The following is a 17741-nucleotide window of genomic DNA, read 5'->3' as shown; positions in this document are numbered from 1 at the left end:
CAACGCTGGCTACAAAAGTGCCATGTGAACACCTGTTCTCACTTTCAGGTGACATTGTAAATAAGAAGCAGGCAGCATTATCTCCTATAAATATAAACAAACTTGTTTGTCTTAGCAATTGGCTGAACAAGAAGAAAGACTAAGTGGACATGTAGACTCTAAAGTTTCACATTGCTTTGTTTTTGAGTGCAATTATGTAACCAAAAAAAATCTACATTTGCAAGGTGCACTTTCATGATAAAGAGATCACACTACAGTACTTGTATGAGGTGAATTTAAAAAATACTATTTATTTTATCTTTTTCACAGTGAAAATATTTGTAATAAAAATAATACTATAAAGTGAGCACTGTACACGTTGTGTTCTGTGTTGTAATGGAAATCAATATATTTGAAAATGTAGAAAAGCATCCAAAATAGTTATAATAAATGTAAATTGGCATTTCATTATTGTTTAACAGTGCAATTAAAACTCAGATTAATCACAATTAATTTTTTTAATCTAGTTAATTTGTTTTCCGTTAATTGCTTGAGTTAACTGTGATTGATTGACAGCCCTAAAAATTTTAAAAACCCGTGGCAGTGAGTCTTAGAGCCCGAGTCAACAGATTTGGGCTCGTGCCGTGGGGCTTAAAATAGTCGTAAAGACATTCCTAATCAGGCTGGGGACCTCCCCTTTGCCAGGTTTCAAAGCCTGGGTTCCAGCTCAAGCCTGAATGTCCACACTGCTATTTTTAGCCTAACAAGCCTGAATCAATTGACCCAGGCTCGGAGACTCACTGCTGCAGAATTTGTTTTCAGTTTAAATGTCTTCATCTTTCTCTCCTCTCTTGTTCTTTCAGTGCAGACGATTTCCAAGATTTTCAGTCTCTTTTTAATGAGATCAAGTTCAAAGTTCTCACCCAGAATAAAATGTTATAAGGTTTAAAGGCCTTTGGAGTATTTTATTTCCTTCACTTAACCTCAAATTCAGCCTTCTGAAATATAATACACAAACTACTACAAAACACAGCTGTCTGTCATTTGAGTAGCTTGCCACACTATTAAAATTACTTTACCAGCTAGGATATGGAGACGCCAATGTACACATGGTAAGCACATTTATGGTACTTCCAGAGGAGGCTAATACTAATGACAGTACCTAATAAGCCAGTAAAGCAGAATAAACTGTACATGGCTGTACTATATTGGAAAAGCTAGAATCTGATGACATTTAATTTTATTTCAAAGTTCTGAACTTATGATTTTCAAAATAAAAATATTTTCAAAATATACATCTGTTGTATTACATAAAGATCTCTCCCTGAAGATAAAAGTGATTTGTTTGCATTCCTGATTCAAAGAAGAGAATTCAATCTTGCTATTTAGAAAGAGCTTTTGTTTGGACAGAAAGTAAAAACAAACCTGCAATGATGGCGCTGGCTGTGAAGAACACAAAGTTAATCGGCACAACGATGGTTGCATTGTAGAGTTGCATAGCTTGATTTAAGAACCTAAAAGAACACAGTTATTACATCTCCTGGATACAAAGTGTGCTGTGCACTAAGTGTAGTAATAGGTGTAATACTTTCACATCAAAACAACTAACAGCACAGTACAAGTTGGCGTCTGCAGCAGATATGCATACCGGATTTGAACAAGCATAGTACAAATGAATAGTGCAAGATAAAAGATGATGAGCACAGAACATCCAACTCTGAATCAATGAGAGTAACGTTGCATGACTACCAAATTATTCCTGCCTATTAGGAGTAAGACCTGGCTTGGGGACACATAGCTAAATGCTGATTAGCATGATGAGGCTTAAGTTTTCATCTCTTCAGACACCCACGCTCTTCCCCTTTTCAAGAGCTTGATCCAAAGCCCACCAAAGTCAACAGGAATCTTTCTACTCACTGAGCGTTGCATTGGGCCCTTATACCGGCATAGAACAACAGAATTATAGAAGACTAGGGTTGGAAGAGACCTCAGGAGGTCATCTAGTCCAACCCCCTGCTCAAAGCAGGACCAACACCGACTAAATCATCCCAGCGAGGGCTTTGTCAAGCCAGGCCTTTAAAACCTCTAAGGATGGAGATTTCACCACCTCCCTAGGTAACCCATTCGAGTGCTTCACGACCCTCCTAGTGAAATAGTGTTCCCTAATATCCAACCTAGACCTCTCTCACTGCAACTTGAGATCATTGCTTCTTGTTCTGTCATCTGCCACCACTGAGAACAGCCTAGCTCCATCCTCTTTGGAACCCCCCTTCAGGTAGTTGAAAGCAGCTATCAAATCCCCCCTCACTCTTCTCTTCTGCAGACTTAACAATCCCAGTTCCCTCAGCCTCTCCTCGTAAGTCATGTGCCCCAGCACCCTGATCATTTTAATTGCCCTCCGCTGGACTCTCTCCAATTTGTCCACATCCTTTCTGTAGTGGGGGGCCCAAAACTGGATGCAATACTCCAGATGTGGCCTCACCAGTGTCGAATAGAGGGGAATAATCACTTCCCTCGATCTGCTGGCAATGCTCCTACTAATGCAGTCCAATATGCTGTTAGCCTTCTTGGCAACAAGGGCACGCTGTTGACTCGTATCCAGCTTCTCATCCACTGTAATCCCCACGTCCTTTTCTGTGGAACTGCTGCTTAGCCTGTCAGTCCCCAGCCTGTAGCGGTGCATTGGATTCTTCCGTCCTAAGTGCAGGACTCTGTGCTTGTCCTTGTTGAACCTCATCAGATTTCTTTTGGCCCAATCCTCCAATTTGTCTAGGTCACTCTGGACCCTATGCCTACCCTCCAGCATATCTACCTCTCCCCCCATCTGTGAACATCATCCAGATCATTAATGAAGATGTGGAACAAAACCGGCCCCAGGACCAACCCCTGGGGTACTCTGCTTGATACCAGCTGCTAACTAGACATTGAACCGTTGATCACTACCTGTTGAGTCCGACAATCTGGCCAGCTTTCTATCCACTTTATAGTCCATTCATCCAATCCATACTTTTTTAACCTGCTGGCAAGAATACTGTGGGAGACAGATTATGTTTATGAGCAGGGAAGCAAGCAGGAGATTTGAGCCTTTACTCCGCTTAGCGCAGAGGAATAAGGCCTGGTCTCCACACAGAAGTTAGTATAACATTCCTTATTTTGGTGGGAACTGGCATGTGTCCACACACATCTCCCATTGCAAGGTCACTGGATTTGCATTTATTTAATGAAGCCAGTTTGCAAATGCCACAACTCTATTTTGGTGGCAGTTAAATCAATTTAGCTCCAGTGGATGCATCCCACTTCTTATATAAGTGAACAGTCCTCCCATTACTATCCCACACTGCACCAGTCACTGCAGAATTGACCTCTGTGTGGGGGTCAGTATGCCTGGAAACCACTCCTCTGTTTAAACAGCTCTTGCAAATCCACATGGGCCCCATTTACAAGCCACTTTAATAGCAAGCAACTACCATTTCTCAGAGACACACAACTTCTTGGAGAAAATTCAAAAGAGCTATCATGTAGGCCTCATGCATTTGTATGGACCCTTCTGGAGCTCACTGCCTTCAAAGATAGGTGGCAGGAGAAGCATGTGCAATCACAGCTGGGAAATAGTTGGCAGAGTGTCAAAGTGTACAAGCGCGTGCTATCCCCCAAGACAAAAGTCAGAGTCAGAGCAGGAGAAAGGAGCTCACCGAACCTGCCAGCATGTTAAGAACAAACGATGCCACCTCCAGTAAAGCACCCAACTCTACCATTTTATGGTATTTAACCTTAACGTTTAACTTGACTTGTGCCCACACATCATGCAAGACTTTCACCCCAGTTCCAGCTCCTGTACTCTGAATAAAAGAGGCTTAAAAAGCCACAGATTTGGACAGGGAAGAATACCTCCTTCCCTATGTCAGAGGTAAACAGCCATGGGCTATCTGCTGAGGGCCCCCACTAGGATTGCCAACTTTCTAATTGCACAAAACTGAACATCTTAGTCCCGCCCCTTCCCCAAGGCCCTGACCCCCACTCACTACATTCCGCCTCACTCGGTGGCTCGCTGTCTGCCACCTTCACTCACTTTCACTGGGCTGGGGTGTGAGAGGGGGTGAGGGCTTTAACTGGGGGTGCGCGCTCTGGGGTGGGGCCAGAAATGAGGGGTACAGGGTGCAGGAGGGGGCTCCAGGCTGGCGGTTGAGGTGTGGAAGGGGATGAGGGTTCCGGCTGGGGGCTCTGGGGTGGGGCCGGGGATGAGGGGTTTGGGGTCCAGGAGGGGGCTCCAGGTTTGGGGGGCTCAGGGCTGGGGCAGGGGGTTGGGGCTTGGGGCGCCAGCTTACCTCCGGCAGTTCTCAGTCAGCAGTGCAGCAGAGGGGCTAAGGCAGGCTTCCTGCCTGACCTGACTCCGTGCTGAGCCCTGGAAGCGACCAGCAGTACGAGGCTCTGCGTGCTGCTCTCGCCCACAGGCACCACCCCCGCAGCTCCCATTGGCTGCAATTCCCAGCCAATGGGAGTAGGGAGCCGGCGTGTGGGGTGGGGGCAGCACATGGAGTCCTGTGCCCCTCCCCCCACCTAGGAGCCGGACCTGCTGGCCCCTTCCAGGGTGCAGCGTGGAGCCAGGACAGGTAGGGAGCAGCCTGCCTTAGCTCCGCAGCACTTCCGACCAGACTTTTAATGGCCCGGTCGGCGGTGCTGATCGAAGCCGTCAAAGTCCCTTTTTGACCGGGTGTTCTGGTTGAAACCGGACACCTGGTCACCCTAGCCCCCACCCAAGCATTGATGCAGGGGTCATGGCAGGCATCAGGATAGGCCCACAGTACATACCACCATGGAGATTTTGGGCAGCACTGCTCCCCACAGGCAGCTGGGGACAGGTTACTGTAATTTACTAGCCACAGACAATCATCTCATTTACACTAGGGGCCAAGTTGGCTCCCAGAGCAGTCCAGGGTTGGGAAGACATAAAAAGGTGATTTTCAGTCACCTTAGCTCCTCCTCCCTTCAGGCTACATGTTCAGTGCAGCACCTCTCAGAAGCACAACACAGAACCTCATCCGTAGCCTCAGCTGGAGTGCAACAGGGTTGTGGACTATACAAGGATGTGTAGGACAACGCTTGGACGTATGTGTTCTTACACCAACCGTCATGGTCTATTTAATCCAGTAACAAAAACAAAGCAATTAATCATGTTGAAGGAGAATGAAGGTCTCATGCAGAAGTATTAAAACCTGCCACATCCATATCTACCCTTAGGATTATGAATCATGCTTGTGAACACTGGAATGTATCTTTGTAAATTCAGTGTCACTGCACCCCCCACATACTGTATCCTGCCAACAATGCATATGAAACAGAAAGAAATATTAAGAGACGGCAGAGTGTTTTAGAAACCTATAAAAAGAACTATGCTTAAACGTTTCATTGGTACGATATATGTGAATAGTAAAAATCCAAACTCTGATCTGTTTTAGCCATTAAAGTAATTGCAAGGTTATTTTAGTGACTGTTGAGCAGTCTCCATGGTGCTTTAAAAATAAAGAAACCCTACATATCCAGAGGATAGTCAGGATTTTGAAGTCACTGAAAACACCTCATTATTTTCTCCCATTTGCAACAATCTCAGTCTCAGGGACCGAAACATAGATGCTGATGCTTAGCAGCAAGTCCCCAAAAGATGTAAGAAAAGCTGTTCTGAGTTCTCAAGAATCTGTCAAATAAACAAACTTGGTGAGAGATCTAGGTAAAATGGGGGAAAAAAGCCAGGAGTAACAGCATTGTCTGCTTTTGAAAAGTCTGCTCAGTTGGACTGGGAGAAGACAGATACTGGGCCCAGGAAGCAAAGTGGCCACATTTTGCCTTTGTTTGCGTTTTGACCAAGTGAAGGAAGAAAAAAAAAATCTGCCGAAGGAGAAGAGAATCATTCAGCAGCTTCCCATTTACCAAGCTCTATTTCCTCTCTTAAATGCCCTGAGCCCTTCTCCCAGCAAAGCGCTGGGTGTAAATGACTCTACAGTCTGTGACAGGGAGTTCCAGAGTCACTGCAGAACGATGCATGGGCTTTCTCCAAAGGGAATCCTGACTCCCCTATGCCAGTGATATGCACTGTCACTAAAGTGCTAGGCTGGCTATTTCATTAAAAACAAATGAAAACAAACATTCCGAATTAATCTGGAGCAGCCTGTACAAGTGCATTGAATGGTGCAATCCGCGCCAGAAGCATAGGGACAAGGATAAAGAGAATGGACTCTCCATTCCGCTGGAAGTTCTATTTTGATGGCAGCAGCAGTCTCCAGTGGCAGCAATAAAATGATCACTTAGCAGGCCAGAGCCCAGCAGGAAAAATCCTGATTTTGCAGAGTTCTCTCCAACAGTTAACTATTTTCTAGAGAGGCTCAGCCATACCTAGCTTGCACTTCAGGCACAAATTTCTCACTGGCAAAACACAGTATGCAGATTTAGCCGAAGGGGATGGGAGGATAATCTATTGCTTCCACCTTCGGACAAAAGGTGAACATAAATCTAAGGGCAGATCTACACTTAAAATGCTGCATCGATGCAGCCGTAGCACTTTAATGAAGACACTCTTAGCCGCAGGGAGAGAGGTTCTCCTGTTGGTTCAGTTAATCCCCCTCCGCGAGAAGCTCTGTCACTGACATAGTGTAACACTGACAGACTCCGTTCGTCAGCAGGTGGGATTGAACCTGGGGCCTCTGGAGCTTAATGCATGAGCCACTCCTGCATAAGCTAAAAGCTGGCTTAGAGCAGACTCATTTTATCTCTAAGTGATCTCAGTGCCACTAGACGGGACGCAGAAGGTGTGTGGGTTCAATAGCACTGTCTACACTGGTCTTAGGTTGGTATAACTATGTCATTCAGGGGTGTGGATTATTCACACCCCTGGGCGACGTAGCTACACCAAAGTAATTTTGTAGTGTAGACCAGGGCTAAGGGGGAAAAAGAATTCCCTTTCTAAATTTAGGACCAAGTTATTGAAATCACATTGGCTATTTGATTAATTGGTTACCAGCAATGGGTCTAAAAGCTGCATGACAAAGTAAGAGAAAGAAAACATCAGGAAAATAGAAAGTTTCACTTCACAGTTGGGTTTAAGAACTGTGGGAAAAATAAAATTACATTTCGAACTAACCTGAATTGTTTGTAAATAAATGAAGAAGGCACCAGTATAACAAATCCAAGTGAAATCATCCAATGAGCAGTAAAGTATGGATAAATAAATAAATACATTAAAAAAAAATCAGTGAAGGCAATAGGTGTGTTTAACTGTTATTCACACCAGGAGTCAATACGCACCAGTAATTAACAAAACCAGCAGATAAATGGAGAGAAAGGTTAGCAAAAACTAACTTACTTGACTTGGAAAACACAAGATGTCACCATTATAATCAACATGATATAGAAAATGGGGTATGTTAGCTGCATTTTGCCCTTTGCAGAGAATGTTATCATGCCGGCCACAGCCTTTACTGAAATAATAGTCAGTGATGCTGGAAGAGAGAGAGAGAGAGATTAAACAAGGTAGAATTATAAGCCTTTACCCCAGCATGTCAGTGCTGCAGAAAGACGTATTGATCAGCCGGCTATTTAAAAGGTTAGTTATGTTTTTAACCCTTCTTCTGATTTTCTTTTAAACCAACAAAAAACAATGCATATAACCACAAACAAGGCTTGCTTTACAGGAAACTGAGCAGCAATCTTCATGCCAGCCTAGGAGGAGAAGCACTGCAGCATGACATACTACCAGTTCGAAGAGCAGAATCAGGCTTCCCCATCACCTGCGCTAGTAAAGGTGCAGACGGCTAGACTAAAAGGCTCTCCTGCTTTTCCTCTGGCATGGACTCTTGATTTGCCCCAGCCCTTGCTGCTGAAGCTCAGTTGTGGAGGTTACAATAACCACACAGAAAATAGAACAAATTCAAAACACATGGGATGGCAAGATGAGAGGAGTAACAGTGCACTCGTCACACTAAAGGAAAGTAATTAATAGCAGGGGACAAGGCCTCACCACCTGGATCTAATTCCAGGTTCTCCAAGAGGTTCAGTTCCAAAGTTCCAATTTGCCCGATTATAGAGATAGCCCCCAGATGCAAAATTCATACCGACACACAGTTCAGAACTTCCCAACACTCCGGACAAGAGGGCGGGGGAAGGGATTCAGATCTGGGGTTCTGGTTCAAGTATTTTGCTTAGAGCACCTCTGGCAGTTCACATGGGGTTTAAGTGGTGCATAGGCCTTGTGGTGGCCTATTTGAATTTCACCAGTAGGGAAAAATTCAAGGATTCTCTCTGCTCCCCTTGAGTAGTACCTTACTTCTCAAACAGTCCTATTGAAATCAATGGGATTGTTCAAGGTAGTACTCAAGGTGAGCAAAGGCTATCAGATTCTGATGGTTATCATATCCATAATGAGCATGATACAAAAAAAAAAAAACAACAACAAACCATCATGGTGATGTGGGGGGTTAAAAATTTCAGTCAGTTACAGAGTAGAACTTTGGAGTTATATTTGAAAATAAAATGTTAAAGTATAAATTGTTAGTTCTGACCCTCCAGATGAGGGCTGGATTGCTGAAAGGTGAAGAGATTTGTCATGATAGTGTGACAGACCTGGCAACATCCTACCACATCCTTGGGAGACCTGATTGAATTACATTTAAGTACCTTTGAGGTCCATTGTATTAAATGAATTATTTATGAATTCTTGTGGGCCAGGATTGTTTGTAAACTCTACAGGGAAAATGTAAGACCTGGGGATTCAAAGAACTACACTGAAAATGTACAAGACAAAAATGGATTTTTGGGACAATAAGTGTTAAGTGGATTTTCTGGGGAATACTTAGGCAGAGATTAATGCAAATTGTAATCTCTAACTAAGTTTAGTGGTCCACTGAAGTCTTAATATACATCTAAAAAGGCAGTACAGTAAATATGTTGCATTTATTAAGGCTTCAGTTCTGGAAAAAAAATAGACATACATAGGTGGGAGTAGAGGAAAGCAGGCAGAAGGTCCCAGGCAGTTACACTGAAGAAGCACACACAAGAAGTGTAGTTAAGAGGTTTTCTGTTTTTGTTTTTAAATTAAATTAGTGATTTGTTTTCCTCAGCTAGCCCTGGTCACCAAAATATGTTCTAGACATACGGAGTTTCAACAGTCTCTGTAATTCATTCTTCCGGGATCTAATGATAAAGGATTACTTCAAATGGGAGAGACAAAAAGCCTTGGAATATCCATGCAAAAGTCGGATTCACACAGAATCAAACTGCAAATCTGTAAAACCAAACAGTACTAGCAATAGGCATATAAAGTTTGTTGAGTAACTGGCTTTGCTTGTTAGAAAGAGACTTCATTGAAACCATGTAAAAACCTAAGAATTCCCCTTCAGATTGTCCTTTTAAACACAGCACAGACATAAGCTAACACGGGGGACCAAGTGGGAGAGAGTGGAATATTATACAAATGGAATAATATGTGCTTACCTAGTAGTGCTACCATCATTAACAAAACCACAATGTGCTTCACATCCTTCCTTTTGTAGAAATACAGAAGAATGCAGAATATTATTATTTCTAAGATCTGGAAAAAAGGGCAAGAAAGGTTAAGCTGTAAACAATATAATAAATGCTTCATTCAGAGTCTTTAAAGTGTTACATTGATCTACCCTGCTCAAACAGTTCAAGGGAGGATTGCTTTATTACACATCTTCTACTAAAAAGTAACCTTATCTCCAGTCAATTGAGTTAACAAATAATTGTTCTCATAAATCTTTCCTGCTCCTAAGATATTTTCTAGTTAACTTCCTCGTTTCTTTGCTTTTCTTTTGCTCTTGATGAGCCTGTTTGATTTCACAGCACTGAGAAGATTAAAACAAAGATTGTTTTTCTTTGACAGCAAAGGTACCCACGTGAGCTAGGGATAATCAATATAGGCACCCCTGAATATATAACCCCCAGAGCTAAGGAGTAGAGAGCTAGCCTGAAGCAGAACATTATCTACTATCTACTTATCCACACTATCTACTCAATTTTTCTACAGTGACCATCACCATAGTATCTTACTGCATTAGTTTCTTTCCTCTTTGCCCTTTTTGTCTGCCTCAGTCAAAAAAACCTTAGCTAGCACTATCTTCATGTCCAAATTTCCTGCCAAGCAATCATGGGGAAATGTATTTCATTCAGATTATTGCTATGCAATGATCTTCAATCACTGGCTACCCACCTACTTGTCAGAGTACATGACAGAAGGTACCCTGGCAAAGCTCAATGACACACCACCAGAGACTGCCGTGCAGGTCATCTGTAATGCTGACACACTTTTTACTGTACACAGTCCAGACTCACTCCATCCATGTCACCACCATCTTCCACACTGACAGTTAAATTTACTTGCTTCACTATTAATGCTAGCTCTTACAGGTTCCCACAGTAACACTTGTTCCCTTGCCAGTACCGTGACACTTCTGTAACATCACCAGCTGCAGAAAACAGCCTCGCTATTATCAGCAACAGAATTTTTAGTCACCTGTCAACATTCAACCTTCTTTCTGTACTGAAAAATCAGGCAACGAGTGAAACAGCTCTTGGGAGTAACAGAATGAGGCAGGCAGCCAGCTGCCCATCTATAAACAAGTAATTATTCTACTGTCAGTTTAGCTGAGTTCAGATTCACAGGTTGAAATGCAGGCCTAGATTCTGGCTTGCATTAGGACAGTTTCTGTGGCACTCCCAAAGCTGGCCTCAAGCTGGCTTAACCAGCTATGGGAGTACCACCACAGGGGAGTAGTCAGGTGGCCTAGCAGCTGCTATAGTGGCTCCTTCTCCATTCCCTCCACTGCTGCTGGTGCAGGGGCTGTGGCCAGGGCTCTTTTATCCCCAGTAATGCCTGGTGGCTGGAAGAGCCCCTTAGGGCAGTGGTCCCCAAACTGTGGGAAGAGCCCCCCTAGGGGAGTGTGGAGCAACATTCAGTGGGTCGCAGCGGGGTCCATACCAGGCCTCATGGGAGGTGGGGACAGAGTGGCACCCAGCCCTGCTCTGCCCCCAGCCTCGCTCTGTCCCAGCCCTGGACTCAGCCCCTGGCTTCCAGCCCGACCGCGGCCCAGCTCTTGGCCATGGCCCCAGGCTCCTGACCCCAGCCATGGCTCTGGCCCCAGCCCCCGACCATGGCTCCTGGAGGTGGGGGTGGTCAGATTATATTAGGAATAAGAAAGGGGGTGTTAAAAATGTTTGGGGACAACTGCCTTAGGGGCCCAGATAGTTCCAAGGCTGGAGGAACATTAAGGTGACTTAAAGCCATCTTTACACCCTGCCTCCTCAGCTGCACGGAGTGCTCGGGATCTGAGCCACAGGAAGGCATGGCCTGCTGATGACTATCTGCCTGTACTTCGGAGGTCTAACATGACATGCATGGCTACCTCTCTCTCCTCGAAGCATCAGACTGATCATCTGAGAAACAAGTGCCCTCGTGTGTCTTCCAGGCCTGATCCTGCAGGGGCTGTGTGTGTGGAACTGCCACATGAGTCAGTGGGAATTCCACACACACTGAAGAGTCACAGAAACACACAGGCACAAGCACTGCGGAAGCTGGGCACTCAGAGGCACCACCTCTCCCTCCAAACCTTTTGCCTTCCACTGATGCCCCCACCTCTAACTCTGGCAGAGCACCCCACCCAGCTGGCTGCAGCTCTGTCACAGCATGCTCTGCTGGCTGCTTTTTTCCACTCAGCTGCTATTATGCAGGATGCCAGAAAGCCGAACAGAGCAGGAGGCAGCATGCAGTGGGGAACAGTGCTCCAGCCAGCCAGCTCAGCATAGAACCCTGCACCAGGAAGCTGGCAGCCCTGATATCCTCACCCCACACTGGGATACAAGTAGCAGCCTGAGGATGCTCCAAATACCCCATTCCCTCATACACAGGATGCCCTACCATCTCTAAGGACTTGGACAGAGAGAGAGCAGAGAGTGTGCTGGGATAGTGACAGACTCTGGGGAGGACAGACAGTACAGTGAGAACCCAACACCACAGTATCCAAATCTTGCAACTCTTAGAGCTGGTCTACACTAGAAAGCGAGCTTATGTTGACCTAATTATGCCAGTGTACACACTACAGCCTTCCTCCCACCATTGTAAGGGCTTGTCTACACTACTGCGCGGGGTCGATCTAAGATACACAACTTCAGCTACATGAATAGTGTAGCTGAAGTCAACCTACTTAGATCTACTTACTGTGGTGTTTTCACTGCAGTAAGTCGACAGCTGACGCTCTTCCGTTGACTCCGCCGGAGCTTCTCGTTCTGGTGGAGTACCAGAGTCGATGGGAGAGTGCTCAGAGGTCAATTTATTGCGTCATAGATGCAATAAATCGACCCCCGCTGGATCGATCACAGCCCACAGATACGCTGCCCATCAACAAGCCCTAAGTGCCCTACTACACCAACATAATAACTCCATCTCCATGAGAGGCATAAGGCTTACTATGTTGATGTAGAGACAGTGTCTGTGTAGATACTGCCTTACTTAGGTCATCTCTCTTGTCAATTTCATGGCAGGAGCCATGAAATTGACAAGAAAGAACCCATTTCTCTGGAGAGCTGGGCTTGACCCTGCTCCTGTCTGGAAGCTAGGATGAAAAGCCTGGGGGGCTTCCCCCCACTCCCAGCTGGGAGCCAGACAGAGAGGCGGGGGCAGCCTCTGACCTGGCTCCCAGTTCCACTCCTTGCCAGGAGCCCAGCAGCCTTGCCTTGCCTTGCCTTTCCTTTCCTTTCCTGGCTCACCATGCCATGAAATTGACAAGGCTGCCTGGCTCCAGGTGGGGAGTGGTATTTGGGAGCAAGGAAGAAGATGAGATAATAGGTCTTGTGGAAGAGGTGAGTTTTGAGGAGAGAGTTTAACGGGGTCATGGTTGAACAGGTCATGGAGGGAGCTTCAGGCATCGGGGGACATGTGATTTGGAAAGAATGCAGCGAGGCAAAAGTGGGAGAAGGAAATAAGGGGGGGGTCTAGGTAGACATGGGGCTTGGACACAATGAAGGAGGCAAAGGGGCAAGTGAAAGGAGACAAGGTTTGGAGGGTAAATTGTCAGATGATGAGCCCCCACAGATGCTGATGGGGGTAACTCGATATAAGTGAGCTGATTACTGAGCACAGACACTGCATTGGGATTAGGTAAGATATTAGCTAATCAATGTGGTGCTTTTTTTCCCTTTTTTTAAAACAAGTAATGTTTAAAAGAAGGGGTAAGAATTTCCTTTACAATTTCTCCTGGGAAGAGCCAGGCACATGTCCAGCAAGGCCTTAATCTCCCGAAGTGGGAGATGGCCCTATTCCAGACAAGCCATTGATTTTGCAAAAGTGTTCGTTCATTGACACTGAAATATCATTTGGCATTTTAGCAAAGCAAGCCGCTCATTAAAACCTGTGCTGTCAATGGGGGTGTACTGGGTACTTTATTTCTCTAACATCTTTAAATGAAGCTTTTTAAGAATGCAAGGCAGCTATTTAAAAGCATTTCTTAAAAAGCCGGGCCTTTTAAAAATATTGAACGGCAGAGTTTCTATGTTGTGCACAGGACAGAGCTACCCAATGCCCACTGACACTGATGCCAAGTTGTATGGCTCAGTCTCCATGCAGCACCTTGAAATCACCTCTGTTGCATGACTAAAAATGCATATTTTGATTTATGGAGAGAAACCCCATTTGTCTCTTCTACTGAGCTGTATCACCATCTTTCATGAGCTTTGAAAATGCACAGTCAATGGAAGAAAGAAATGCTGTTTAGTACTGTCTTGTACTGACTGCTTTATCAACAGTCTCATCTACAGAATAGGTGCTTTGTGAGCTGGTAAACTGGCTGGAGCCGTGAGGACTCAGGGTGAAGCTATCTAGTCTGTAACGTCTTAACTGAGCACTGTGAAATCTTCACCTATTTGAAAATGTCATTTTTTTAAAATGACAAGACATTAATAACCTCGGTCAGGAGGGGAGAATAAAACACCTCTGGCATTTAGAGCATATTGCAACTTCTACATCCAGATGAAGCAGATATTTTTCTGCATTTTTGAGAGACAGACATAGTCTTCCCACTCACTCTGGTCTTGTTCCTGAAGCTAATTAGAGTGCATCAAAGAGCAAGGATGGATTTTGAAGGTTTGTATATAGGAGAGCTAATCAAAGTGGTATTTTGGTATTTGAATTCAAATTCAGATGTTGATTAACAGCTAATAGCAACAGTGCAGAATCGTTCACTCAGCCAATCAGTGGAATAAGGAGCCATTTGACTTGGCTGGGCAACACAGGGAGCACAACTGAGCCATCTATACAAAGAAGAAATAGGGCCCCATCTTCAAGACCACTATCGTTTCAAGTTGTAAATAAATAAATACACTTAGATGCAGGGGTACAGAAAATGTGGAATAAATACATTCAAATCACGTACAACCAGTGCCAATATTTACTCCCTCCCAAGCCACTAATATTTAAATTCTCCTCTTCTTGCAAATTCCCACCCTTTTCTCAATCTACCCTCTGCTCTTCTGAAGTTCTACAAATGTCAGGATCTGTTGGACCCAAGGGACGGAGAGGAGGAAAGCACTTGAGGAGCTCATCTGCAGCACATGGCTATGGCCATGGTACTGGGAACAATTTGTTTCAGGAGCAGCTGTTTGACATTGTGACTTGTGATGCAAAAATCAAGATATTTTGACTTACAGAGAATTATAAACAAGAAACTCACCACATAGATCAGAAACTGCCAGCTAATTAAATAATTCTGTATTTTAGTTGCCGTGAGCTCCTGGATTACATTTGGAGCGAATGTCACCAACAAATATGTTCCTACAATTGTCAGGGTTCCACCTTTAAATAAAACACACATTACTTTTACAAAGTATATTATTGTCCAATTTACCCTTCAAGCCCCTTTGAAAGTAGTTTCTGGCATAAAGTTAAGTCCATTTAATCAGATATACAATTAGTTAGTCATGTTGCCTGCATCTGAAGTCTTATCTAGTATGGTTTTTAAATAAATCCAGAAGAATTCTGGGGAACTCCTTCAGAACTGTAAAGAGACATTATCAGCATAATTTCATACTTTTCTGAAATAGGACCCTGGTTCAGCAAAGCATTTAAGAAGATGCTTGGCTTTAACACCAAATGCAGGACAAAGGAGAATCAGGTCTCTTATTTCTGATAGTCATGTCCCAAATTACTCTCAACTAAAAGGACATGCTGTTTATTGAGGCAGGGGCATATTCTCAGCTGGTGTAAATCAGTGTAGCTCCTCTGAAGTCAAAGTAGCTACACAGATTTACACTGCTAAGGATCTGGCCTGGAATCTCTAAGAGCAACAGATGTGTGACAACTTCAGAGCGAAGTGTGAAGCTAACATGAAGCCAGCACTTTTGCCACTCCCTACCATCCTTGTAGATCTACGAACTGTTTCATAAAAGGGCAGAGTTGATTTGCAAGAGGCTACTCAGCTATCTGGTTGTGGGGACCCCTTTTCAAGGTCAAACTTGTATTATTGTGTTTTTAATAAAAGTCTGGAACTTCTGCCCTGTGGATAGCCAGCTGACAAACACAGATGCTCCTGGGGATATCTAGATGTAACTGGGCTGATTACTGAGCTCAGAAGTTCCATTGATTAGCTAATATCTTGCCTAATTCAATGTAGTTGTTTTTTAAGTAATCATTAAACATTCTTGGAAACCAATAAATCAATATGGAACATGAGGTCTAAGAATACAAAACAAAGCACATCAGCAGGACATTGCTGGCACCCCTACAGCACGGTTTCTTTGGAAAAGCAGAACTGTACTAAATTTATGTGCCTGAAAAAACATCACCTATTTCCCATTATACAGCTCATTCCTGTGGAATGCAGCAACATTGTTAAATCCTTCATGCAAAGTCAAACTAACAGAAATAAAATAAATCAGTGTTGAATGCTAGTGAAAGCAACGTATAAGGCAATGATCAGCTGAGGGATGCAGTCTCAGTGTATCAGCTGAGTTGGCAGATTAGGATCCAAAACCGAAGTAAATATTATAGGCTGTTGGAACAACACTGAACCTCTTTCTCAAAAATGTGCACAACATCAGCTGTGCTATAATTATCACACTATGGACTAAAGCTTGCTCAACATGCCACATGAGTAACATGTCCCCAGAAATATCCATGGCACTGCTCACTTGGGTAATTCATCTGGGAAGGCACAGTTTAAAAGAAAAAAACTGAAATCTGCTTGCCTCTTTCTGTTCAAATGCTTGATTCCTTCAAGGCTTTAAAAGAAGAATGCAGAGCAAGACAGTTTTGAAACACAACTAAAATCTTTGACGCAGCCAGAAAGCCTACTGCTTTTACAACAAAGACCATGTTCCCCAGTAAGACATTTGACAACATGATTATCTCTCCTGACTTTTAGGAATGATTAAGTTAGTATAAAGGAGTAAATACTTCTAATTTTTTAAGTGAAGCTTTACTTTTTGTGTAATACCTACAGTGTAAAAACACCCTTTAATTTGAAAGAACAGCTAATCACCTAACCATTTGTATTGAACTTGCATCATGTTCATAAAATACTAAATACCATCTCAGAGTTAAAAATATGTAATGAAAGAGTGATCTTAAGTAAGTAATTTCTACCATATGTAAACCCTAAGTTACAGATCTAAGGCTAGAGGATTTTGGATCACTGTCTAATTTTCATATGCAAATAAGATTTTTAGGGCTGTTGATTAATTGCAGTTAACTTATACGATTAACTCAAAAAATTAATTGCCAATTGAAATGTATTAAAGATTTTTGGATTTTTTCTAACTTTTCAAATATATCGACTTCAATTACAACACAAAATACAAAGTGTACAATTCTCACTTTATATTATTTTTATTACAAATGTCTGCACTGTAAAAAGGACAAAAAAAGAAATAGTATTTTTCAATTCACTTCATACAAGTACTATAGTGCAATCTCTTTATCATAAAAGTGCAACTTACAAATGTAGTTTTTTTGTTACATAACTGCACTCAAAAATAAAAGCAATGTAAAACTTCAGAGCCTACATGTTCACTCAGTCCTACTTCTTGTTCAGCCATTCGCTAAAAGAAACAAGTTTGTTTACATTTACAGAAGATAATGCTGCCCTCTTCTTAATTACGTCACCTGAAAGTGAGAACAGGCATTCTCATGGCACTGTTGTAGCTGGCCTCGCAAGATATTTATGTGCCAGATGCGCTAAAGATTCATATGCCTCTTCATGCTTCGGCCATCATTCCAGAGGGCGTGCTTCCATGCTGATGTCGCTTGTTAAAAAAAGAATGCATTGATTAAATTTGTGACTGAACTCCTTGGGGGAGAATGGTATGTCCCCTGCTGTTTTACCCGCATTCTGCCATATATTTCATGTTATAGCAGTCTCGGAAGATGATCCAGCACATGTTGTTCATTTTAAGAACACTTTCACTGCAAATTTGACAAAATGCAAAGAAAATACCAATGTGAAATTTCTAAAGATAGCTACAGCACTCGACCCAAGGTTGAAGAATCTGAAGTGCCTTCCAAAATCTGAGAGGGACGAGGTGTGGAGCAGGCTTTCAAAAGTCTTAAAAGAGCAATGTGGAAACTACAGAACCCAAACCACCAAAAAAAGAAAATAAACCTTCTGCTGGTGGCACCTGACTCAGATGAGGAAAATGAACATGTGCTGGTCTGCCCTGCTTTCGATCCTTATTGAGCAGAACTCGTCATCAGCATGGACGCATGCCCT

At 43.4% G+C, this 17741-nt stretch overlaps 1 protein-coding gene across 1 annotated transcript in view; it reads right to left on the bottom strand.

Moving 5' to 3' along the window:
- The window catches only part of NIPAL2 (NIPA like domain containing 2), a 66343-nt gene that overhangs the window by 8282 nt on the left and 40320 nt on the right, over positions 1-17741 (bottom strand). The window contains exons 5-8 of the mRNA XM_084619136.1: positions 14709-14830; positions 9460-9556; positions 7334-7469; positions 1405-1493 (exon numbers count right to left, since the gene is read on the bottom strand). Of these exons, the coding sequence (XP_084475262.1) occupies positions 1405-1493; positions 7334-7469; positions 9460-9556; positions 14709-14830 (444 nt within the window). The remainder of the gene's footprint in view (positions 1-1404; positions 1494-7333; positions 7470-9459; positions 9557-14708; positions 14831-17741) is intronic.

Source organism: Lepidochelys olivacea (genome assembly GCF_965140295.1).
Source record: "Lepidochelys olivacea isolate rLepOli2 genome assembly, chromosome: 2".
NCBI classification, from domain to species: Eukaryota; Metazoa; Chordata; order Testudines; family Cheloniidae; genus Lepidochelys; species Lepidochelys olivacea.
This window is presented reverse-complemented; position numbering and strand designations above follow the sequence as displayed.